Source organism: Crinia signifera, chromosome 2 (genome assembly GCF_055691185.1).
Source record: "Crinia signifera chromosome 2, ASM5569118v1, whole genome shotgun sequence".
NCBI lineage: Eukaryota > Metazoa > Chordata > Amphibia > Anura > Myobatrachidae > Crinia > Crinia signifera.
In genome coordinates, this window is record NC_139218.1 from 377170210 (window position 1) to 377195883 (window position 25674).

A 25674-nucleotide genomic window follows, 5' to 3' on the forward strand; every position below is an offset into this window, starting at 1 on the left:
ACTGGTAAGAGTCCCATATAATCAGAGGCCCAGACCAATGCAACAGAACTGGTAAGAGTCCCGTATAATCAGAGGCCCAGACCAATGCACCAGAACTGGTAAGAGTCCCGTATAATCAGAGGCCCAGACCCCAGCAACAGAACTGGTAAGAGTCCCGTATAATCAGAGGCCCAGACCAATGCAACAGAACTGGTAAGAGTCCTGTATAATCAGAGGCCCAGACCCCAGCAACAGAACTGGTAAGAGTCCCGTATAATCAGAGGCCCAGACCAATGCAACAGAACTGGTAAGAGTCCCGTATAATCAGAGGCCCAGACCAATGCAACAGAACTGGTAAGAGTCCCGTATAATGAGAGGCCCAGACCCCAGCAACAGAACTGGTAAGAGTCCCATATAATCAGAGGCCCAGACCAATGCACCAGAACTGGTAAGAGTCCCGTATAATCAGAGGCCCAGACCAATGCAACAGAACTGGTAAGAGTCCCGTATAATCAGAGGCCCAGACCAATGTAACAGAACTGGTAAGAGTCCTGTATAATCAGAGGCCCAGACCAATGCAACAGAACTGGTAAGAGTCCCGTATAATCAGAGGCCCAGACCAATGCAACAGAACTGGTAAGAGTCCTGTATAATCAGAGGCCCAGACCAATGCAACAGAACTGGTAAGAGTCCCGTATAATCAGAGGCCCAGACCCCAGCAACAGAACTGGTAAGAGTCCCATATAATCAGAGGCCCAGACCAATGCAACAGAACTGGTAAGAGTCCCGTATAATCAGAGGCCCAGACCAATGCACCAGAACTGGTAAGAGTCCCGTATAATCAGAGGCCCAGACCCCAGTAACAGAACTGGTAAGAGTCCTGTATAATCAGAGGCACTTTCCCAGACCGCAGGTTTAGCTGCTGATTTTAGAAAACCACTTCCAGATCTGTGTTATTCTCAAGAGCGTATTCACCTTTTCTTTTTGTTTTCTCTTTTTTTTTAAGACAATTATTTAGGCTGCTTGATCCCTGTATTTCTCTACACATTACCTATCCACTTTTATGTCTACTCTACAGTATAAAAATGGCATTATAAATCCTGTTTAATTTCTTTCTACATCTTGAAAAAAAAAGAAAAAGAGTACTTGACATTTGAGAATAAATTGGACTCCGCACTCTAAGCTTAAATGTAGTCTGTACGGCAAGTGTAAAACGTAACAGTCATTTCCCAATATACTCTGGGTTATAGAGGTTTCCTTTTATGTTCTCTGCAGACTATAAAACACTTTGGAAAATTAATTTATTTCCAATAGACATCATTTTGCAAGTAATAAACGGAGGAATCCTCCAACACTGTTTTGCGTTCCCCAATGTGCTAATATAATAGAATCAGACTCGTGCCGTAAAATAAAATCTGGAAAGCCAGATGCTATTCTATTTGCCTTATTTTATTTATTTTTTTAAATAAAAATGTGATGAATCAATCTATTCGTACCGGAATACTGGTAAAATGCAATCGCAATAATGGAAAGAGACTGAGCGCATGTTTGCAGTGTTCTCTGCGATGTATTCTCTTGTATGTATTGGGTGGGATTTACCGACCATTTGTGGTACATCCCGGTACTTACCGCGCCACTACTAATCGCACATGTACTTATATCTGTGACTAATAATGTACAGGGCAGCTCTCCCGATAAAGCTACCTATTGAGATGGCCGCCAGTTCTTGGAAACACCGGTCACACCTATCATGTCCGGCAGGTTAAAATGGTCAATGGTTCCCACACAATGTAATAAGTGCTGACTGACTATGCTAACTACTTAAGCGAGATGCGGGAACACTACGCTGATTCTGACAGGGGCAATGACTACGCTGGCCGCGGGAATACTATGCTGATTCTAACAGGGACAATGACTACGCTGGGCGCAGGAACACTACGCTGATTCTGACAGGGACAATGACTACGCTGGCCGCGGGAACACTATGCTGATTCTAACAGGGACAATGACTACGCTGGCCGCGGGAACACTACGCTGATTCTGACAGGGACAATGACTACGCTGGCCGCGGGAACACTATGCTGATTCTAACAGGGACAATGACTACGCTGGCCGCGGGAACACTACACTGATTCTGACAGGGACGCTGACTACGTTGGCCGCGGGAACACTACGCTGATTCTGACTACGCTGGCCGCGGGAACACTACGCTGATTCTGACTACGCTGGCCGCGGGAACACTATGCTGATTCTGACAGGGACGCTGACTACGCTGGCCGTGGGAACACTACGCTGATTCTGACAAGGGACGCTGACTCCGTTGGCCGCGGGAACACTACGCTGATTCTGACTACGCTGGTCGCGGGAACACTATGCTGATTCTGACAGGGACGCTGACTACGCTGGCCGCGGGAACACTATGCTGATTCTGACAAGGACGCTGACTACGCTGGCTGTGGGAACACTACGCCGATGTGGATATCATAAAATTATAAAGATATCAGGAATAGAATGTAGAAATTGTTGGGATGAACCAGCAGGACAATAGATGAATGCAACAGGCAGAGGAAAGACAATACAGGATGTGGTGATGGAACAGTTGGTAGATAGGTAAATGTGCCGCTTGGGGAAGGAGAGCGGTTAGTAGACCTTGAGTTTTGGATGACGCACACCAGGAGAGACGCTAGGGAAGGTGGACGGATCATGTGCCTGTGGTGGCAGAGAGCGGGTGGGCACTGGGCACAGTCTGCCCCAAGTTACAGAAAGATTCACTTCATGTCTGGGCATATTTTAATAAAGAGAGGGGGGGGGGGTGTTACTATGTATTTCAGGTCTGCAGGGCTCCTATCTGAATCAGAATGAAATATGTGGGTGTGCCATGAGGAGGAAGAGGAGAGAGACTTACAGGTACAGAAAGGGATTATTGAAAGGAATACTCTTATTTTGTGCTGAAAATGCTGCATCTGAGAAACAAGTGCCCCAATACATTGTAAGAATAAGAGTAAATGCCTAGAATAACATAAAGCCGTACACAGCCAACGCCTCCTAATGTATACTGTACATGAGACGTCTCCCAGACTGGCAGAAGAACGTTGTCATTATAATTATAGTCATGGATATCGGCCACGGTGCTCCGCAGTGCCAGACAGTGGGGACAGCAGATCATACGTACATAGGAACAAACATGTAGTCACCTTACAGACAGGAGAACACAAGGAGGACAGTTCTATGGGGACTTCCTGTCGCTAGTTATATGTAAGCCTGGGGCTACTGGCTCACCGAACTTCTAGATGTGACCAATATATATCAGTAACCCAGCTGTCACTAATAGCTTAGAGATACAGTGACACCATTACTATCGGATCTGGCTAATTACTGTACACAGCTTACCAAGAGAACGCTACTGTATGTACAGTACATTGCGCGGGGAAACACGGAGCTTCCTTATTAATGACATGAGATCATGGGGTCATCTAGAGAGCTGCACAGGACACCTGCTATTATCAGAGCTTCCAGCATTGACAGTAGGCCCAAAATAGGGATCTGTATTTGACAAAGGATATATTTAGGAAATGTCAGAAAATAATAACACAAATTCCTAGGCCCTATATCTGTGTCACATAATACAGTACATAAAGTAACACGTATACAAATGCTTTGGGGAACTACTGTATATAAAACATTTTAGGAAACTTTCAAGGAACGCCCTAACAAGGTCACTGGAACTACTGTATGGCAAGAAAGTCCAGCTACATTACCTTACATGGTGGACCAACAGTTACTTACATACGGGATATGAAGCAGTTACTTACTAGAGAAGTGATTTTCAACCTTTTTACCTTGCGGCACACTAAATTAGATTTTAAAATTGCCAAGACACACCGTGAGATCCCCACAGGGCAAAACACATTGGCCCCCACAGGAAAAAAAACAAAGCAATTGGCCCCCCATATAAAAAAATGACACTGGTCCCCACAGGTAACAAAAATAAAATACATTGGCTCTTTACATGAAAAGAAGAGACCAGTAAATAACAGTTGAACTGGTGGTGGCTGTAAACTGGTTTGGGCATCTCTAGATCTGGGGGCACACCTGAGAACAACTCAAGGCACACTAGTGTGCCACGGCCCAGTGGTTGAAAAACACTGTACTAGAGGGGACCTTGAAGCTTCCAAATGTCACAGTTGGGACGTTTAAAAAAATAATTGTATGTAGAGAACTTCCAAGCTTTAGAAAGTTGAAGCCAACAGACTAAAAAGCCCATTTAGGAGCCACAAGCTGCTGTCACCAGCGGTAACTTCAGTGGGCAGACTGGCACATTGGCACTCTGCTGAGAGAGGTGCGCCATCTTTTCTAACCATATATGAACTAATCTCTGGCTTTAGGGACATTCAGTCAGCATCTTTCAGGTTTCATATTACATTGCAATGGGCAGCACGGACGGTGTATGTTCTCCCTGTGCTTGCGTGGGTACTCAGGTATCCTCCCACAATCCATGTACATGTGGTAGGGAATATAGATTGGAAGCTCAATTGAGGAAGGGACCAATGTGAATGTTCAAATATTCTCTGTAAAGCTCTGCAGAATTATTTTTTTTTTTTTTATTCAATAATTTTTATTGAAAGTTATTTTGTTACAGATTACAAACAAGAAACAGTAAAAACAAAAAGCAAAAAAACATAAAAAAAGGGAAAAAGAAAGAAAAAAGAAGAAAACAAGTTACAAATGCTCGAAAACACATATTCAAGGAGGGAAACAATTCCATGTTGCACGAATTTGCATAACCAAAATATATATATACATCCCGATTTGTATGTAATGAAACATATTATTTGGTGCATAGGCTAAATGAAAGGTCAGTTGAGTAAAGCTATTTGTGTATCTATCCTTGTGAATAAAGATGCCAAGGCTGTACAGTTCTATTTTGGTTATTGTACCTCCCATTGGTGCACTGGGTTCGTGATAAGGAAAGGAACCGATCTGCTCGCCTCCCCCATAGATCTAGACTTCCTCCAGGTCCGTTGTAATTGGCAGGCAAATAAGTATATATGGGGGATTTAGATGTCGTGATTCATAAACTGTGAATCAATCCAGTTGTTCAACACTTTGTAGTACGCTCTCTCGGCCCCCCTGGACAGATATACGAATTTCTCATGTCTAACCACTGAGTTCACTAGTCCCAGACATTCTCCCAGAGTAGGACCCTCTGATGCCAGCCACCTTCTGGCCAGACACACCTTGGCCAGTGCGCACAGGTTTATAGCATATCTTAACAGGTATTTGTCTAGGCAGTCCACATCAAGAAATGCTAATATACAGAATTGTGGGTTAAAGATATTGCGGGGAATGCCAGTAGTAACACATGCAGTTATGACCTCTTGCCAAAAAGACGACACAACTGCACAATTCCACAGCAAGTGCCAGAAGGTGCCCTCGGTGGAATTGCATTTTGGGCATCTAGAGTCCCTCCTGCCTCCCATCTTCAATAGCCTCACAGGGGGTTAGGTAAACCCTGTGTAGAATATACAACTGGATCTGTTGAAATCTAGAGGACTGGGTGGAGGACCGAGGGCTACGCAGGGCCGTCTCCCAGTCCTCATCCGAGATGGGGCCCAGATCCGTCTCCCAGGTCATCTTGAGTTGAGGCATATTATGATTATGTTGCAAAGATAATAGTGCCGCGTAGAATCTGGAAATCGCCCTGGAGGGGCCCCCCGATGTTAACATCGCTTTAACAGGTGAATTGGTAAACCCTGGCGAGCCCCCTGGAAATTGAGACTGGCAAGCATGTCTGAGTTGGAGGTAGCGAAAGAAATGTACATTGGGTATATGGAAGTCGTCTCTAAGTTGTCGAAATGTTGTAAACACTCCCTCCGAGTATACCTGACCCAACGATGTAACCCCCCACTCGCTCCAAAACTCACGGATTTGAAGTCCCGCCAATTCGGGGAGAGCCCTGGAGCCATCCAAGGGGGTGTCTGGGTCCAGCCCTGTAGCAGACAGGAGGCAACCGGACTGCCTCCAAACCAATATGGCCTGTCTGATCAGTGGCATATCTGTTAGCCTAACATTATCACTCAACAAAATTTGCAATGGGGTCAGACCCGGCAGCCTCGCGCTCATAAGTATAGCGGGGAGTCTGGAGCCCAGCCAATCAAGTAAGTGAGCTAACTGTGCCGCAAGGTAGTATAGTCTGAAAGAGGGAACTGCCATACCTCAACTGTCCCGCGTCCGAGTAAGGGTATTAAGTTTAATTCGGCCCTCTTACCGGACCATATTATGGAGGAAAGTAGTCCGTCTTTCTTTCTAAATAGATTAAGGGGGATTTAGGTCGGGGCATGTTGCATGGCATAAAGAAGTTTGGGTTGAGCAGTCATTTTAATCAGGCTGATCCTGCCCGACACTGTTAATGGGAGTTTACCCCACACTTGAATTCTAGACTTTAAGTAGGCCACTTGAGGTTGAATGTTAAGTAAGATATACCTAGCCGGGTCATTGGAAATGTGAATCCCTAGGTATTTAAATGAGTTTACCCATTGCAAAGGGAGTTGCAAGGTCGGGGGATCTGGGATGTCGCCTCTATATGGGAGGATGCAGGATTTATCTATCCCTGAATAGGTACCAAACTTGTCAATAATCTCGAGAAGTGGGGGCATAGAGGTGGCATAATCTGCTATAAACAAAAGGATGTCATCTGCATACAGGGCGATTTTTTCCTCCAGCTGTCCCAGCCAGAACCCCCCCACGTCGGGGGAGGCACGGATGACACAGGCCAGGGGCTCTATTGCAATGGCAAAAAGGGTGGGAGACAGAGGGCAGCCCTGCCTAGTACCTCTCCCCAAGGCAAACGGAGAGGACACGTAACCATTTACAGAAACCCTGGCCTGTGGGGAGGCGTAAAGGAGCTTGACCCATTTAATAAAGCCAGGGTCGATGCCTACCTTAGAGAGAGTCTGCAACAGGAACTCCCACTCCACAGAGTCAAACGCCTTAGCTGCGTCCAGAGAGACTGCCACGGAGGAGCGGGAGTCCCCATGCGAGCCCTGCAAGTGAGTAAATAGCCTACGCAGGTTTATCATTGTGGACTTGCCCGGCATGAAGCCAGTTTGGTCACTATGAATGACGCGGGTAATCACTGTATTGAGGTGGAAAGAATTTTAGCTAGGATTTTTATATCTGTGGGTATTAGCGAAATGGGCCTATAAGAGTCTACTCTGCTTGGGTCTTTGTCTGGCTTCAGTAGGACTATGATATTGGCTTCAGACATGGACTTGGGGAGGGAACCATTGGCAAATAGCTTGTTAAAGATCTCTAGCAATATGGGAGCGTAAAAGGCGATATGTTTTTTGTATAGGTCTACGGGTAGACCGTCAAGTCCCGGGGCTTTGCCCCCGGGGAAAGATCTAATTGCCACCTCCACCTCGTCTAAGCACAGGGGAGAGTCAAGGGCTACTCTCTCCTCCTGCGATAAAGCGGGCATCTCTATCTGGTTTAAGTAGTTTTGAATGGCAGAGACATCGTATGTCGACTTGGAGCTGTATAATTGTCGGTAGTAATCTAGGAATTGGGCAGCAATATCTGGGGTTTTAGTTAGGGAAACGCCTTGAGGAGTGAATATTTGGCAAACAGTATTGTTAGCTCTATCAGCGCTAGCTATTCTCGCCAGGTAGCTGCCGGGCCTGTCCCCGAAGGCATAATGCGAGTGCCGGGCATGCAACAGTCTATATTTGGCTTTGTCATTAAGATGATCCACCCATGTCCTCTGAGCAGAGAGCCACCTCCGCTTAGAATCGTCCTGGCCATCCTCCAAATAAGTTTGCTCTAACTGTCTACAAGAGGTCTCCAATTCAGACTCTGTCCGTTTATGGGACTTTTTAAGTGTTGATATGCTCTGTAGTAGTGAACCCCTGATGAAAGCTTTAAATGCATCCCACACTGCCGTGGGAGATGCAGTACCTCTATTTATATCTATAAATTCCTGCCAGAGTTTTACCAGGTCGTCACCGGGGCCTATACATGTCAACCAGAACTGATTCAGCTTCCAGAAGGAATGACCCCTATCTCCTTCCATCAGCACCTCCAGGGACAGTGGGAGTGATCTGAAATGCCCCTAGGCTCATACTCAATGGAATGTATGTTGGGAAGAATGGATTTTGTCACAAGAGCCAAGTCTATTCTAGAGAACGTGGAGTGTGTAGAAGAGAAACACGAGTATTGTTTGGCGGTGGGGAGCCTCTGACGCCATGCGTCCACCAGTCCCATCCCCTCTACCAACGCCACAAATTGCTTATGACCAGGTCTATATATTGTCCGTGAGGTGTGATGGCTGTCAAGTGCTGGGTCTATAACGTTGTTGTAGTCGCCCACTCCCATAACAGGTACATCTGGGCAATCTGCTATAAATTCAGCGGCATGTTTAAGAACTTCAGCTGAGAATGGGGGTGGGATGTAAAGAGCAAGCAGTATCAGGTGGTTAGAGTGAACCATACACAGTAGGAAAACATAGCGTCCCCATTTATCAGTTTTAACCTTTTCTATCTTAAAGGGAACAGACTTGCGAATAAGTATTGAAACACCCCTGGAGGAGGAGGTATGTGATAAATGGTATGCCCAACCTATCCAGGGTTTTTTAAGTGACAGGACTCTCGCTCCCACCAGATGCGTCTCCATTAGACATATAGGGGGAAATTTACCAATATGAAAAACCTAGTTTTTCGTATTGGTATTTCCCCTACGACTGCATACGACTGTTTCAGTCATATGCAAAGTCGTGTTCCGGAGGGGAATGTACAAAGCAGTCATATACGACTGCTTTGTAACCCACCGATGTCGTAGGAAATCGTATTAGCTGGCCATATATACGGCCGCTAATACGAATTCGTACAGGCAGTCTGCACGGATCAGTCAGATCCGTGCAGACTGCGAGGTGTAAAAAAAATAGAAAAATTAAATACATAAAAAAAAAAACCAGCGTGGGGTCCCCCCCACAGCTGTAACCAGCACCAGGCTGAAGGAGCCGGGGCCGGTAATTAAAAATCAGGGAACCCGACAAATAGGGGTTCCCCGATTTTTAACAACCAGCCCCAGGCTCCAGGTCCGGGGCTGGTTCCCAAAATACGGGGGACCCCTAGTCATTTTGTCCCCCGTATTTTGGGAACCAGCCCCGGACCTGGAGCCTGGGGCTGGTTGTTAAAAATCGGGGAACCCCTATTTGTCGGGTTCTCTGATTTTTAATTACCGGCCCCTGCTCCTTCAGCCTGGTGCTGGTTACAGCTGTGGGGGGACCCCACGCCGATTTTTTTTTTATATATATTTTTTTAAAATATTTTTTTACACTAAAGCCTGCACGGATCTGACTGATCCGTGCAGGCTTAAAGCAAATACGACAGGGAAAGCAAGGTGTATTTTCCTGTCGTATTTGCGTGGGTGTTTTACACCACTTAGCAGCCGTATTATCAGTATGGCTGCTTAGTACATCAGGAACCACCATTCTTTTTAATGGTGATTTCTGTCGTATCCTATCGATGGTGTAGACATTCGTATTTGTAAATACAAATACGAAAGTTCCATCTTTAGGAATACGAATTGTTGTATTTTCGGGATTGTAAATCCCAAAAATACAAATTCGTAAAAAAAAGGTGTATTTCTCCCTACGAATACACCTTTTTTCTACGAATCCATCTTGGTAAATTTCCCCCATAATGTCAGATTTATATTTACGTATCTGTCTAAGCACTAGCGTGCGTTTAAGCTTATCGTTTAGACCTCGCACATTCCACAAGGTGATTTTAATCATATTGGGAGCCATCCGAGGTGGAGAACAAGAGTCCGCACCGTACAGAGCATTACAACAGGAATATCATAAAATGAAAGCGCTGCAGAATTTGAAATAACTGTTAATAAATAAAATAAATGCAATTAAACCGATACACATAGGAGAATACAGGTTTATATGCATAAAGAAACCGAGAAAGGAGCATGTATCTATATTTGTGCGTGTAGTACAGTGGTTCCCAACCCTGGTCCTCAAGTACCCCCAACAGTGCACGTTTTCCAGGTCACACAGCAGGTGCACTCATTATTTAGACACATTTTAAAAGATCCACAGGTGGAGATAATTATGTCACCTGTGATTCTGTGTGGAGACCTGGAAAACGTGCACTGTTGGGGGTACTTGAGGACCAGGGTTGGGAACCACTGGTGTATTATATCAATATTTGCTATACCAAAATAAACCTTCATGTGTTGTTCTTATTATCTCTAAGTGAGGGCCTTATTCTAGTTCACTCTTTCTGACAAAATCCTTCTTAGATGGACAAAACCATGTGCACTGCAGGTGGGGCAGATGTTACTTGTGCAGAGAGAATTAGATTTGGGTGAGTTATTTTGTTTCTGTGCAGGGTAAATACTGGCTGCTTTATTTTTACACTGCAATATAGATCTCACTTTGAAGTAAAACCCCACCCAAATCTAATTCTCTCTGCACAAGTAACATCTGCCCCACCTGCACATACACATCATTACATATCTCCGGGCGTTTCTCTCCATATGTTTTATATGTTTTTACAGGTGTGAACAGTGCACACACATGTAACAGAACATCTGACAGCGGACTATCCAGAGTGTTCCCTATTCTGAGTATACAGACGGGATGGCTGTGCCAGGCGGATCCCTGTCACCCAGCCTAATGCAGGTGTAACGGCCAGCCTTGGTGACGATGGCCGCACTGGCAAGGGAAAAGATGGGTCAGCGTGATGCGCACACATTAGGAAACACATACAGCAGCATTCCCATTGCAGACGCATACTGGCCAGCACCATGATCGGATCATTCTCCCTGCAGTGGAATGGAAAGCGATTCAGCCTGCGATCCGGTAAGGCCTGCATTGTCACCGTGTCTAAGATAAGCGGTGTAACATCATTGGTTCAAGTAACTACTGCGGCGGTTCTGCGGCTCCCCAGAGAACACACCTATTCCCGCAGCGAATCACACGCACATCAGGGTCACTTTGGGAAGCGGTGTAAGCAAATGAGAAAGTGCGTTGATTTAATACAGCGCCACATTAATAGTGCCGAAGGTATAACCAGGGGTGCGATTTGTTGGGAAACCACTTTAATTGAGGCACAGCAGCACTTTTCTGGTCTAAAGATGGGTACACATTTAGCGATTCCCACGGCCACATCGATATAGTTAACAATATCAGCGGCCGCGGGAATCGCTAAATGTATACCCATCTTTAGACCAGGAAAGTGCTGCTGTGCCTCAATTAAATGACGATATAATGCAAACACACTTACCGGTATCGCTGACTGATATCCCCCTTCCTCCCACTCCGTACATGCAGTCGCTGATTATATTGTCAGAATGCGGTGCCGTGAGAGAACAATATTGAGCAATCGATGCATACACAGTGACCGATGTTCGCAATGTATCGTTAACAATACCGGTATTGTGCAAATTGTTAATGATATATCGGGCAGTGTGTGATCAGCTTAACAGTTTTTAAGGTGTATCCTGCACCTTTCAATACCAGTGCAGTTCTCTTGTCCTGATCTGGTGTTTCTAGCACAGTCTGGTCTGTATCTCAGTGCTAGGCTTTGATGGAAGCACTAGAGCAGAGAGTGACACCCTAGGGAGGAAAGAGGAACTACATGGGCTGAGACAGGGGGAGGGCTCTAGAATAAACACTAGTAAAGTGACCTAATTCTCCAAGCCCCACATTAAAGAATGTCAGCCTTGTGATAACGATCCAACGCTTGGCAAGGACAACAGAGGAGCACACTGCCAGCGCTGGTCACGGATCATCGCAATCGTGCCGGGCATAATGCGCGATGACGCACAGACAACCAGAAAGTAATACATCTGTAGCTGTTAGCTCAGTGGTTCCCAAACTGTGTGCCGTGGACCCTGGGGTGCCTCGGGACACATGCAAGGGTGCCCTGGGTTGGTGTTTCAGGACCAACTCAAACTATTAATGGTTAATTATTTATGAGCAAAACCAGTGCTGGTGGCTGCCAATCATAAAATGTGTACAAACAGAAGCAAATCCTGCCCTTTACCACAGAACTGACCCTAAGAATCAAATATAAACCCAATCTAATTTTTTTTGGGGGGGGGGCCTAGGGGTGACGTGATTCAAAAAAGATTGGGAACCCCTGTTGTTAGCTAGACTGTCACATAAGCAGGGGCGTAACTATAGCACCGCAGCCCCCGCGACCGCGGGGGGGCGCTATGCATGTGCGGGCGCCGGGGGCTGCAGTGCTATAGTTACGTTACACCCCGCCGCACCAACCCCCACAAACCCCCCCATCCCCAGTCTTTACCTGTGTTCAGTATGCGCTGGTCCGATCCCGGCTCCCTTCTTCTGCTGAGGACCACCACAAAATGGCCGCCCCCATATAGCACACAGTTCTCTGAAACTGTCTGCTGTATGGGGGCGGACATTTTGTGGTGGTCCTCATAGCAGAAGAAGGGAGCCGGGACCAGCGCGTACTGAACCTAGGTAAGACTGCGGCGGGCGGCGGGCGGAGGGGCGGGTGAGTGGCTGGGCGCCCTCCCTTTAACGGCGGGGGGGGGGGGGGGCGCCCAAAATGTAGTTACGCCACTGCACATAAGCAAAGTTTATAATAAATATAACTCCAATGACATAAATCCAATAGTAAATATTGGCGTAATCTGCGCCGTTTCTCCCGTGCGGCATCATCTCTCCTTATCTAGAACACAGTAATGTGTCAGGGCAGAACTAGAGGCCACTCTACCGCTCTTATGTTGAGCTTGGGTTCCGGACTTTGGGTAAACATACATTAGGATGACAGTCAATAGGTTGACCACTATTGGTCGGCATACATTAGGTCAAAATGGACAATAGGATGACACAAGCAAAAGCTCAACATGGCAATGATTACCATGTGAAAAAATTAAAGATGAGGGGGATTCTGACTGTCGGAACGTCCCGACATTCGGAATCCCGGGTCATTTTCCCTCAGTTTGACTGTTGAGTGTCAAATACGGACGCGGAATGTCGACAGAACAGATCCGGGTACTTGTGGAGTATCACGGCTCCCATCGTATGGCATTGTATGCCATATGTAGTGGCATACGATGGTATACGATTATTACTGATTTTTGAGCATTTTTGGTCAAAAATCGTATGCAATCGCATCGGATGCCATACGATGGCATCCGATGCGATGCGATACGTTTTTAATCTTAAATGCATCCAAATGCATTAAAATTAGTATGAAACATGTTAATTGGCCCCCAACTGTCATTTTTCACTGTGTACCACCCCCAATATCAACGCCAACCCGAAGCGTGGCAAGCGCAGCGAGCCCGCGAGGGTCGGCGGTACGCGTCCTACGACCTTTTCATACCCCCACTATCCACGTCGGTGTGGAGTTAAGAATAGAAAGTGTGGCGAGCGCAGCGAGCCACCGAGCCCGAAGCGTGGCGAGTGCAGCGTGCCCCACGAGGGGACGCGGATACCTGTGAAGCCTGCGAGGGGACGCGTATAGCAGTGAAGGTATCCACGTCCCCTCTCGGGGCTCGCTGCGCTCGCCACGCTTCGGGCTCGGTGGCTCGCTGCGCTCGCCACACTTTCTATTCTCAACTCCACGCCGACGTGGATAGTGGGGGTATGAAAAGGTCGTAGGACGCGTACCGCCGCCCCTCGTGGGCTCGCTGCGCTCGCCACGCTTCGGGTTGACGTTGATAGTGGGGGTGGTACACTATGAAAAATGGCATTTGGGGGCATTTCACAAGTTTACTACACATTTCAATGCATTTTGATGCATTTCAGTGCAATATCGGGTGCGATCGCATCGCATGCGATTTGATCGTATGCGATGCGATTTTTTAGCATACGATCAGCATACGATCAAGGTCGTGGGAGCCGTGATACTCCACAAGTGCCCAGATCCGACTTGTTTTAAAGTCGTATATGTTTGATAAAATCTGCCTTCAATGCTGTTGGTAATGGCAGCTTGAATAGGCAACGGCAACTATTTCCACAGGCGGGAATTTCGGTTGGGATTTAATACTGCCCTATGATTGGGAACGGCATAGTATACCGGGAGCTTGGGGAGTGACGCGGGCCATGTGTGAGTACACAGTACACTACGTGCTTAATTTTACAAACTGAAGCCCCCAAAATACGAAATGTTCATGTTGGCTTTTTCACGTCGACTATTTTTGTGTCGACATTCTGTTTGCGTCAATTGTTTGCTAGACAAGGTCAACCTACTTACTATATAGACCCTATGATCGAAACCAGACATTTGCTTTCAAGTTATGAACACTAGCAGAAAAATGCCAATTACAATCGATTTGGTTGCTATAGGTTACGGCACCGGTTATCATGTGTAGCACATTTTGCATGCGGGGCTGCCCCAGTAATCACGACACTGAATATTTATGTGTCTTTTAAAAATATATCTATTTTACATTTTAAAAACAATACATCCAATCCAATTGTATTATAAAATGCGATGCGCTGCGGGTCCGGTGTAAGGAGAGAACCCGTCTCCCAGAGTCTAGACACAGACAGAAGGGATTTGGGAGACGGAGCTTCACCAGCCGGTGACGTACATCTGGGGAATGAACCCAATGTCCAGTGTAAGGAGAGATCTATGTCATGGCTCTGTCAGCAGACAATAGCCGTAATGGGGAATGTCACTGACAGATTCCTCTCAGACCTTTACAATAGACCCATAAGTATCATCTAGAATTTGATAAATCACCATTTTTACAGACGCTCTCTACAAGGATGCAAAACTTAATTTTGTAAAACTGACATTTATTCCCTTATTAATCAGCGAGGAAAGAATATTCTTGACATTAATTTCCATAAATTGTGTGGAATGACTACACTGGGGGAAGATGTAATTATACAGTGACATTACTGAGAAAATGTTGTTTTCGGACTGTCCATAAGGGATTTATAAGATAAGTGTGGCAGGGATTATACTGACAGGAATGTCAGGAGAAGCATCAACGTACTCAGTGCAAGAGGGAACAACAAACGGTGTATATAGGGCATACACGTGTCCTCATACATCACGCCAAACAGCCCCTCTCGGGACGCCAGGCTGTGTTAAATCTTCTAGCGTCGGGAGTCTTTATTGCAACTTTTTTTAATGCATCTTAGTCACAACGCAATGTGACCAGGAGACTTTGCTGATTGGACCAGGAGACTTTGCTGATTAATGTCATATGACAGTTGCCTATCTGTGAGCGACTGAGTCTCTGAATGTGAATCTAGCCGCTGCAGCGTTCTCCAATACATGTTCGGTTCTGCTCCGTATACAGACTCAGGATATATGTCATATCACATTAGTCAGTGCAGTCTCCTCATGCATCTTAGTCACAAAGATTTGTGACTAAGATGCATTTTTGTAAAAAAAAAAAAAAGACACATGACGGTAGCAGAGTTGCACGAGACGTGGCGGCTCACTCACACCAGGTATCTCAGGCTGCATGGAGTACGGAGACTGGATGCATCTGTAACTCAGCAGCCAACAACAGCTCAGAGCAGACTACAATCAGGCCAGTGAATACAGGTCGGGTCTCCCTTATCCGTTTATTCCAAAAACCAACATTTTTCCCCCCAGACCCTTTTTTTAATAGTTACTTCATCCCCGATGTCCATGGCGGCCTTCAGGATCCTCTACAGCGGCATCGCTGGTCCCAGGGGTGCATTGCGTGAGTGCGCAGGCGCAGGGCCGCCAAGAGGCAGGGGGGGCGGGTACATTTTACCTGGGCCCGGGCCTGTCAGGGGGGCCCGGGTCCGAGGACACACACACTTTTTTAAAAAGGCAGCAGGTGTGCCGCCCTGGTCACCTGTGCAGCGGGACGGAGCGCGGGCGGGGGCGCAGGGAAATCAGGGACTGGAGACCGGGTTAGTAGTGCAGTGTCAGCCTGTCACTGTGTGCAGGCAGTGACAGAGACTTCCACCGCTGCGGAGCTTCTGTCTGACTGTGTGACAGTCTGTAGACTGCAGCAGCAGCCGGACCGCGAGAGAGGAAAGTGGCGTGCTGTGCAGGGTGCCTAGTTGCACTGCCAGTCTGCCACATGCCCGGCTGGTGGCTGCCGCTGCTCTGCTCTCCGACCCTGATGAGACACTGTCCACTCCACACTGACACAGCAGGCAGCTGCGTGCATGGGGGCGGGGCTTCGGGAGGGGGCGGAGCTACACGGGTTAAATCTCTTATGCGTTATGCCACTGCTGCTGTTGGTTAGGCAGCTGTGGCTGGTCTGGGCTGCTGAATCCTATAGCCTCTCCCTCCCCAGCGCTGCTGACACTCACAATGTTATATTATAGTAATCACACTGCTGAGCTCCAGCACAGCAACACAGCCCCATTCTTTATTACTGTACAGTAGCTGGCCCCTCCTCTGGGACCAGCAGCCAATCAGTTGAGATCCACTCCAGGCTGGCCCTTCCTCTCCTCTCCTGTGCCCAGGCCAGCTCCTCCTTTTTCTATCCCAGGTCCCTCTTCCTTTCAGTATTCACCCAGCACCTGCCTCTGGCTTCTGCTGCCAGCCTCCTCTATGTTCTCCTACCACCAGGTAACCGGCTTCTGGGGGGCAGATAAAGGTCACACACACAAACAACGGTAGCTGTGTCCAGCACTGCTGGTATATGTCACAACTCCTCCGGTGCCCTCCTCATACAGGTATGCAGGTTGAAGTGTATGTAACACAGGCAGCACTCAGGTCTTATAATACGTTTAACAACCGGACCTGCATGATTTCTTTTTAAATGTATTATAAGACCTCAGAGTGCTGTCTATGTTATATACACTTCCACGTTTATTCTGGACTCTGTCAGTCCGCCCATGTATTTGCTGCTTTGAATTGCTTTGAATTAGGGGAAGAAAGAGAATGGTGTCTGGCAGAGTTGGACTTCCAAAAGGTTCATGGGAGGACATGCTGCTGCATGAGGGCATGCTCTTCAGTCTGTCCGTCCCCTGCCGCTGCCATATTTGTTGCTGTCCGTCCCCTGCCGCTGCCATATTTGTTGCTGTCCGTCCCCTGCCGCTGCCATATTTGTTGCTGTCCGTCCCCTGCCGCTGCCATATTTGTTGCTGTGAGCTGGCCCACAATGCATATATACTGTAGGGGCAGGGCAGCCAAGTCTCTACACAGTTTAGAGACAGTTCCACGATCCATACTGATGCAGCCTAAGGTCAGCTCAGGTGTGCGAGCTGCACTGACAGCGGCCGCCTGTCTACGATCAACTTTTTTATTATTATTATTATTGTTTATTACTAGCTGCCTGTCTGAGATAAGATCACGGGGGGGGGGGGGGGGGGGGGGGAGCAGGTACGCAGTGCGCATAGCAGACCCAACAGCTTATGCTGCATCAGGAGTGAACGTTGGAGCTAGTGCAGAGGGAGCATCTACCCTAGCTCCGGCACTACCTCCCGATGCAGCGCAAACTCATGTAATAGGTATTATGGTGTATGGCATAATGTGTACTGGTTAATACAGTGTGTGACATAACATGTAACGGACATTATGGCATGTGGAATAATATGTAATGGGTGTGTGACGTGTAATAGGCATTACGGTGTTAATTTTTGGTGCGATCCTTCAGCAAACGCACTGTCCCTGTTTGTCGAGCCCTTGTGTATATATATATATATATATATATATTTGTCAATGCAATTACTGCCATTCACTAAGCATCCACCTTTGAACCAGTAGCGTAACAACATGTCCACAGACCCCGCCGCGGCTTGGGGAAGCCAGCGACGGCGGCGAAGTGTGCGAGGAGCACCCTCTGTGGGGGCCCCAGGGAGTTGTTGTACCAGGGCCCAGGATTTCTCTTGGCTGCCCTGCGCAGGCGTGCCAGTGACATCACCGGGGCGCCTGCACAATGCACTCCTGGGATCGGAAATGCCGCTGAAGAGTATACTGAAGGGGTGGCTACACAGACGCACAGAGATGGCCTCTCTTCTGGGTGCATTATGGGACTGTCACAGACATCACGGTATATGACGTGCGTGCCTGTGGATGTTCGCATGTAACTATGATCCACAAACAGGTCTCATCTGCGATGCAGCCACACGTGGGACCCATTTGTGGGATCGATTCGCAGATGGGACGGGATGCAAAGTTATCTACCCAGTGACCCGACATAATAATGGTCATGGTGTGCTGTTCCACACACAGCAGTGCCCTAGCACCTACACACATTAAGTTTCTGTTATGAGGATACTACGTCCCTCCTACAACATTGGGGATACGAGAACCAACCACGAGTCGTTAACAAGAGACTGTGGGGCAGATTTATTAAGCCTGGTGAAGTGATAAAGTGTCCGGTGATGAAGCAGCAGCCAGTCTGCTCCTAACAGTCATTTTTTCAAACTCAGCTTGTAACTTGACAGAAGCTAAGCGCGTTACCACTGGCCAATTTATCACATTACAAGGCTTAATAAATCTGCCCCTGTGATTGGTCGTGAAGCTTATGCAGCCTTTAAAATGGATAATGCGACTGATTTGCCAGTGCGGTAACGCAATCTCCCAGGAAACCCAACTGCATTGCTGCAGCCTCCAGCACCATACATTATCATACCTCCCAACTGTCACGATTTTAGAGGGACAGTCCCGATTTTCGGGTCCTGTCCCGCTGTCCCACCCGCGGCAGGCATTGTCCCGCTGCGGGGGGTGGCAGTTGGGAGACCCCCCAATCTAGTAAAATAGCATGCGCACAACGTCTATTCTCGTATGAAAATGAGGTTGCGGCTAATTAGCATAAGTCGCACCCTCATTTGCATACACCCGCCCCCTTTTCGGGCGCTCGCGCGGCTTTGTCCCTATTTCTTCAGGTCAAAAGTTGGGAGGTATGCATTAGACCAATAATAACTGGGGCTGCAGCTACCAGTGACAGCTGCTGGGGGTTATTCTCATTGTGTGTACCAGGTGTGCGGGTTCCTAGAAAACAAATACCAAGGAGAGACGTGTACAATAAGTCGGGGTATTATATGCAGAACTAATTATACTCTCCTCTACCAATACACTTACTTGCTGTAACTGAAATGAACAGACTGGTCACACTGGACTGGCCGGTCCCCCATGCAGTACTTTCTCAGCAGCTCCATACACGTGTGCAGGGTTCTCCGGGACGGCTTGTTGTCATGGAAAAGGTCTCCACCAAGCAGCAATAAGTCAGCCTGAAAATTAGGGGCGAAAAGAAAAGAGAAACAGGAGTTTACAATAAAACTATTAACAGTTGGAATTTGCCCTCATCAAAGAACCCCTGGTCTGTACAATAAGGTCTGTTCCTTCCCAAACTGCTGACGACTTTACCAAATCTATTTCATGAACTGGGTGTGTATGGACATTTCACTGGTTACAAGACTTGAGGCTTACCTTTGTGCATACCGAATCCTCTAAACATGGGGGTAACTAGATATTTGCAGGCCCCATAGTAAAGTGCAGCTGTAAGTGTGACAGGGAAGGTGGCCCCTCTCAGATCTGGGCCCCATAGCAGCTGCACTCCCTGCACCCATGGCAGTTACGCCCTTGCCTCTGAAAAAATATCTGTAACTGAATTTTTATATGAACTGGTGGAAAAACTTTCAAAAATATGAATTCATATATTATCAGCATGTACTATACCAGCTAATGCAGAGCACAGACACAGGACAGGCCAATGTGATTGTTCTCTTTACATGACACTGTAATGTCTTCATGGGGTTGGGATCATTTGGTCTATTGCATTATGGTCGAAAGTCATTAGGTCGAATCCATTAGGTCGACATGGGAAAAGGTCGACATGATTCTAGGTCGAAAGGTCATTAGTTCGACAGGTCATTAGTTCGACAAGGTCATTAGTTCGACATTGTCTATGTCGACATTCACAAGGTCGACATGGGGTTTTTCACTGTTTTTTTACCTGAATGTCAACACAGTCGACATGGACACAGTTTAAAGTGCACTGCATCCCCTCGCATCGCTCGCTGCGCTCGCTAGGCGTCGGGCACGGTGCCTCGCTACGCTCGGCACACTATTTTATTCTCCAACCACGCCCAAGTGGATGGTAGGGCATGAAATACCGCCTGTCGGCACATGTTGGCTCAAAAAACAGTGAAAAACTCCATGTCGACCTTGTGAATGTCGACATAGACAATGTCGAACTAATGACCTTGTCGAACTAATGACCTTTCGAACTAGAATCATGTCGACCTTTTCCCATGTCGACCTAGAGTCATGTCGACCTTTTATCATGTCGACCTAATGGATTCGACCTAATGACTGTCGACCATAATGCAGTAGACCAAATGACCGCATCCCGTCTTCATGACATCTGCCAATCTCTCTTCCTAATATTATTTATTCCAGAGCCTCTCACTGCTGGGGAGACAGTACAGACCTAGCGCTGTGCAGGAGTAGCAGGGACATGGAGAGTATGAGAGCGGTACTGAGCTGGGGGGTTGGAGGGATAAGATGTAGTGGAGGTGGGGAGTGGTTGGCGGACGGGCTGGAGCAGAGGGGGTGTGTAATGGGATGGGGCAAAGTGCCGAGGAGGGAGTTTGGGGCAGAGCAGTGGGTGTGGTGACAGGACAGGCGGCAGTCAGAGTGAGGGCAAAGCAGCGGGGCTAGGCTATCCTGCATGTTACAGTCGGGGGTTACTGTAATGATTGGGCCTCTATTATGAGTCTGTGCAATACAAGTGTAAAACGTATCCGGATTGGTCCCAATGTGACCACACCTGACGGTCTCTGTAAATGTTCCGACAGATGACCTGGGAAGCTGGGCAGGTCCTAAACTCCCTGGTTACACACAATTCATACACTTAGAAGGATTGTTTCAGTCGGATAATGTATTTATATAGAACTCCTCTAACACAATTACATGCAAATGATGCTAAGAAATGGAAATCTTCATAGCAGCAGCAATTATCTGTAATTAGGGCGCGTCATAATAAATACACGACGGAGAACTTAGTTATGATAACAATAAAGATCCATTGCCGGCAGCATCAGTCTCCAGTTTGTGTAGATCATTTGTGACTCATTATATTTTAATGCATAATAACAGATACAGAGCCTTCCTCATCTGCCAGACAGTATGTAAGAGGAAGATGGATCTATGTAATGTACACTGGCCACAGACTGCATGACAGCGCAGCCAACACGCACGCCGGGCCGATAACTACACTATGGATGGAAACCACCACACCCCCTCCCCCCCCCCCCACGAAGCTTATTGGACTATTAACGATTATCTATTAGCACCATACAGAGCCGATCATGTTGTTGATGCCCCCTATCAGATAATTATACTGCCATCTACTGCGGGCCCCTTCATTGCCATGGGAGCCAGTGCAATGCACCAGCTGCACCGCCAATTGTTTTGTCTCTGACCCAATATGTGGACATGAGATGGAGAGATGGGGGGGGGGGGGTGGTGGTGTCGTAGATCAGGTTATCACGCAGAGTGTGAGTGTCTCTGTACCCGCACAGACTGAGCAGTTCTCCCATAGCAAGTAAGCTCACAACTGCTGATTTGTGTATGCCCAGAAAAGGCCATCGGAACGGCCATGACACCCCTGTGGTTAATCCTGGAAAAGAGGTGAAGTGGAAGGTGATACTTATCAGCAAATCAATTCCTAACTGTCATTTTTCAAACAAAGCTGATTGGCTAGCAAGTCATGACCTTCCACTTTATTACTTTACCAGGCTTAATACATGTGCCCTCAAGTCTCTAATAGGGATTACACATGATTCGATTAAAGGTGCCCACACATGGTGCGATGTTCTCTGCGCAATTTGTACTATATTGCATTGCATCTAGCTCAAAACACATGCGATACGCTAACACATTGTGGGCCTTATTCTAGTTCACTCTTTCTGACAAAATCCTTCTTAAATGGACAAAACCATGTGCACTGCAGGGGGGCAGATGTAAAATGTGCAGAGAGAATTAGATGTGGGTGAGTTATTTAGTTTCTGTGCAGGGAAAATACTGACTGCTTTATTTTTACACTGCAATATAGATCTCACTTTGAAGTAAAACCCCACCCAAATCTAATTCTCTCTGCACAAGTAACATCTGCCCCCCTGCAGTGCACATGGTTTTGTCCATCTAAGAAGGATTTTGTCAGAAAGAGTGAACTAGAATAAGGCCCTATGGGGCAGATGTATCATAGCAGCGCTTATCGCGCCGCTATGATACTTCCTGCTTCGCCTCAATAGCGAGGCGAAGCAGGAAGGGACATCGACAAGATGTATTAACATCTTGTCTGCCGAAGCGGGAGAGCGCTAACTCCCCCCTCCGGTGATGTCCCTTTCTGGAGATAGCGCATCAATTGATGCGCTATCTCCTGTCCCCCGGCCGGCCGCACTGGGCATGCGCGGGATCTCGCTGTTCACGCGAGATCCCCAGCGCAGCCCAGACCTAACAGCAGGGACAGCGCTGTCCCTGCTGTTTAGATAGGGCTTCGCCAGCCTGATGCTGGCGAAGCCAAACCCGGCTTCGTGCGGAACGGTCAGCGATGCTGACCGTTCATACATTCGGCCTGCTATCATTTTGATAGCAGCGCCGATATGGACAGGGGCGCATAGCGCCCCTGTCCATTACCGCATCCCGGCCGCTTCATACATGGGGGAGAAGCGGTATCAGTGCACATAACGTGCGCTGATACCCCTTCTCCCCCATAACGACACATCATACATCTGCCCCTATGTGTTTTCAACTAGATGCGATTCAATCTAGTACAAAAAGTACGGGCTGCACATACTGTTTGTACTTTACGATGTGATGTGTGCAGGAGTGGCCGCCCAGTCTTCTGAATAGGATTTTTTAAATTGACTGGTTTTCAGCTGTATTCAATGCCAATGCATTAGATTGATCGAATCCAGATCTAATTGAAAGGCAATCGCACCGTGTAAGAAACGCATTTTTTCTCTTTGGCTTTACCATGATAAGCCGCAGGGTGCGGGTGAGTGTACAATGAGCGAGTATATTTAGAGTTGAGCAGGTGGGCAAACACAACATTGCAGCCTCCTAGGGTCTCACTGCTGCTGCTGGCATTTCTACGGTTCTGCGATGCAACCCGCCCCGGTCAGGGGTAATTAATGTCACCCTATAATCTCTAACAATAAGAGGACCAGTGACACCTGTGAATGACCTAAATACACGGAGACACTAGAAGGAGAAGGAACAGACAGAACCTGTCAGCAGAGATGAGCAGTATCACAGCACATGGACTGTGGTTCTATAACGCCATACACAACCAGCAAATATTTCCTATCCCGGCTGTTACGCTGCCATTCTCTTGTTGGCTCGTACAGTTACAGATCCCAATTGCCAGTGACGGCAGACTATTATCTACGGGTGCGAATGAATTAGATGCTGCATTATACTACTGTGCATTAACCTCATTATATAGATAATGGCGCTCACCTATATAATAGCAGCTTGCGCCCTGTGAGCAGTCACACTCCGTGTTCCCTCTGTTCCCAGTGTCCCCAGCAGGATAATTACAGCGGCACAGTAATACCTGACACTGGTCTATTACACGTGATTGGCTATTACAGGGAATTACGCCGCACTTACTTCCTGCTCCTTGGCCACACTCAGGAGGATCTCATTGAAAGTCACAAAACTATTATTTCCCCGCACCGCGTCCTTCTCCATACAGCCCAGGTGGATGTCGGTCGCCACGAGGATTTTGAACGTGTCCTCATCATCGCTGTAAGTCTGTAAAGAAAAAGTCTAAAAGAAAAAGAGGATACAATCTTTTCTTGAAATCTTACTTTGAATTTTTAGATAATTTATAATCTAAAAAAAATGTATGTATTAAACTTTGCATGTTTCTGAATGTTTAATCAGACCGATTTGTAGATAACAGATGACCACACCATCAAGTGTCAGGTGATGTTCAATGCGAAGGTGAAGAACGTTCAGAAGAGCTGATGGTTAGGCCGTGCAGGATGCAGCGCCAACACAAAGCCTAGAACAAGAATACAAATAATGAATATGTACCAGTCAGTTCTTGTAATTTCACACATAAATGCCACCTCATGCAGCGATGCAGCAGCGTATAATTGCGGTTATAAAGTAGAACAAAGCATTGGCAATAAAGAAATCTAGAAAATCATCATCATCTACTTTAAAAAAGGTCAAAAAACTCCAAAAACAAATGATAAATTGTGAGGCGAGCACAAGAATGAACAAAACACAGCAAAGCGATTAAAGAGTAGGTATAGCAGCAATATAATTGCTTGGTTTTCTCTGCTACAATATATAATGAAACCATTTATGTGATTATGAATGTTTAGTCCTGAGATGAATATAAATCAGCCATACTATATTTGGAGCAGAAATGTTTATCTCTCTATACATAATGATTACCCCTATTTATATTAAATTACCGAATAATTACAGTTCCCAAACATGTCATACTTCCCAAAACTGTACCCACCACCAGCAGAAGCTTTCTCTTCTTAACCAGTATGGTTTTGAGTATGCAGTGATGGCTAACCTTGACACTCCAGCTGTTATTGAACTACACATCCCAGCATGCCCTGCATCAGTTTTAGCATGGCCAAATAGTAAAAATGTAGCAGGGCATGCTGGGATGTGTAGTTTAACAACAGCTGGAGTGTCAAGGTTAGCCATCACTGATGTAGCGCATATGTGTTCACACACAGTGCGATTCCCTTCTAGGAACTGGGCAGGGCAGAAAGAAAGGGGCGGACCGGGCCCGCCAACATTGCCAAAGGGGACAGGCCCGGGTTGCTACATCACCAAAGGGGCGGCCCAGGCTGCGACGTCCTCAAAGGGGGCGGAACAGCCCGCTGACCTCGCCAAAGGGGACGATGGACGGCCCGCCACGTCACCAAAGTGGGCAGGCCAGGCCCCGCCGTAGTAACTGCCGGGGAAGCACCGGGCTTCAACATGGGCTCTGGGCTTGCCCGTGCAAATCGGTAGCAGGCTGTTCTAGCAGGGCGCATTTTGCCCTTTAAAAATCGGGCAGGGCGCGGCACCGCGCTAAGACAGCATAGCAGGAACACTAGTGCAAAACTCATCGCTTGTAGTTCAAATTGCACCATGTTTCTTTTGGCTTGTGATGCGCGTTCCCGCGTAGTTCATATCGCAAGCCAAAAAGTATGTGCAGGCAGTACTATTTGTACTAGATCACATCGCATCTAGTTCAGACCGCACTCTGTAGTAGCGTATTGCATGAGATGTGAACTAGATGCGATGCGATCTAGTACAAAACGCACCTAGCACAAATAACACCGCGTGTGGGCACCGTATGAACTAGTAACATCAATAAGGTATGAGGTGCAGTACCTCATTCATGTCACTAATGTCTTGTGTATTTATAGGATGCAGTCTCAGCGCCCCCTTCTGTATGCTGGCGATAGTTATGCTGTAGATTAGACAACAACTGTATAAATGTGACATTGTTTAGGTTTTTGTTTTTTTCAAACATTATTTATTATATATTAGAAACACTTATAATGTGTCTTAGAAGAGGCATTTAATAATCCTAGCTTATGCATTAAATACTTCGGGTATAATAAATACCCAAACTTTGCATATAAATGTTGGAGTTTGCCTAACATCTTTATACCCCTTCCATGCAGCACACATTACTGGCAGGTGCTATGACAAGCAGTCTATATGGCGGTTCAGAGCCCACAAATTGACTTGTCTCCTAATGTATGTCTCTGCGCAT

The 25674-nt window shown here is 47.0% G+C and overlaps 1 protein-coding gene across 1 annotated transcript in view; it reads right to left on the reverse strand.

The window, feature by feature from the left end:
- MRE11 (MRE11 double strand break repair nuclease) overlaps positions 1 to 23773 on the reverse strand; it is a 60449-nt gene extending 36676 nt beyond the window's left edge. The window contains exons 1-2 of the mRNA XM_083171340.1: positions 23544 to 23773; positions 19005 to 19153 (exon numbers count right to left, since the gene is read on the reverse strand). Of these exons, the coding sequence (XP_083027466.1) occupies positions 19005 to 19153; positions 23544 to 23624 (230 nt within the window). The 5' untranslated portion in view covers positions 23625 to 23773. The remainder of the gene's footprint in view (positions 1 to 19004; positions 19154 to 23543) is intronic.
- Positions 23774 to 25674: the final 1901 nt, after the last annotated feature.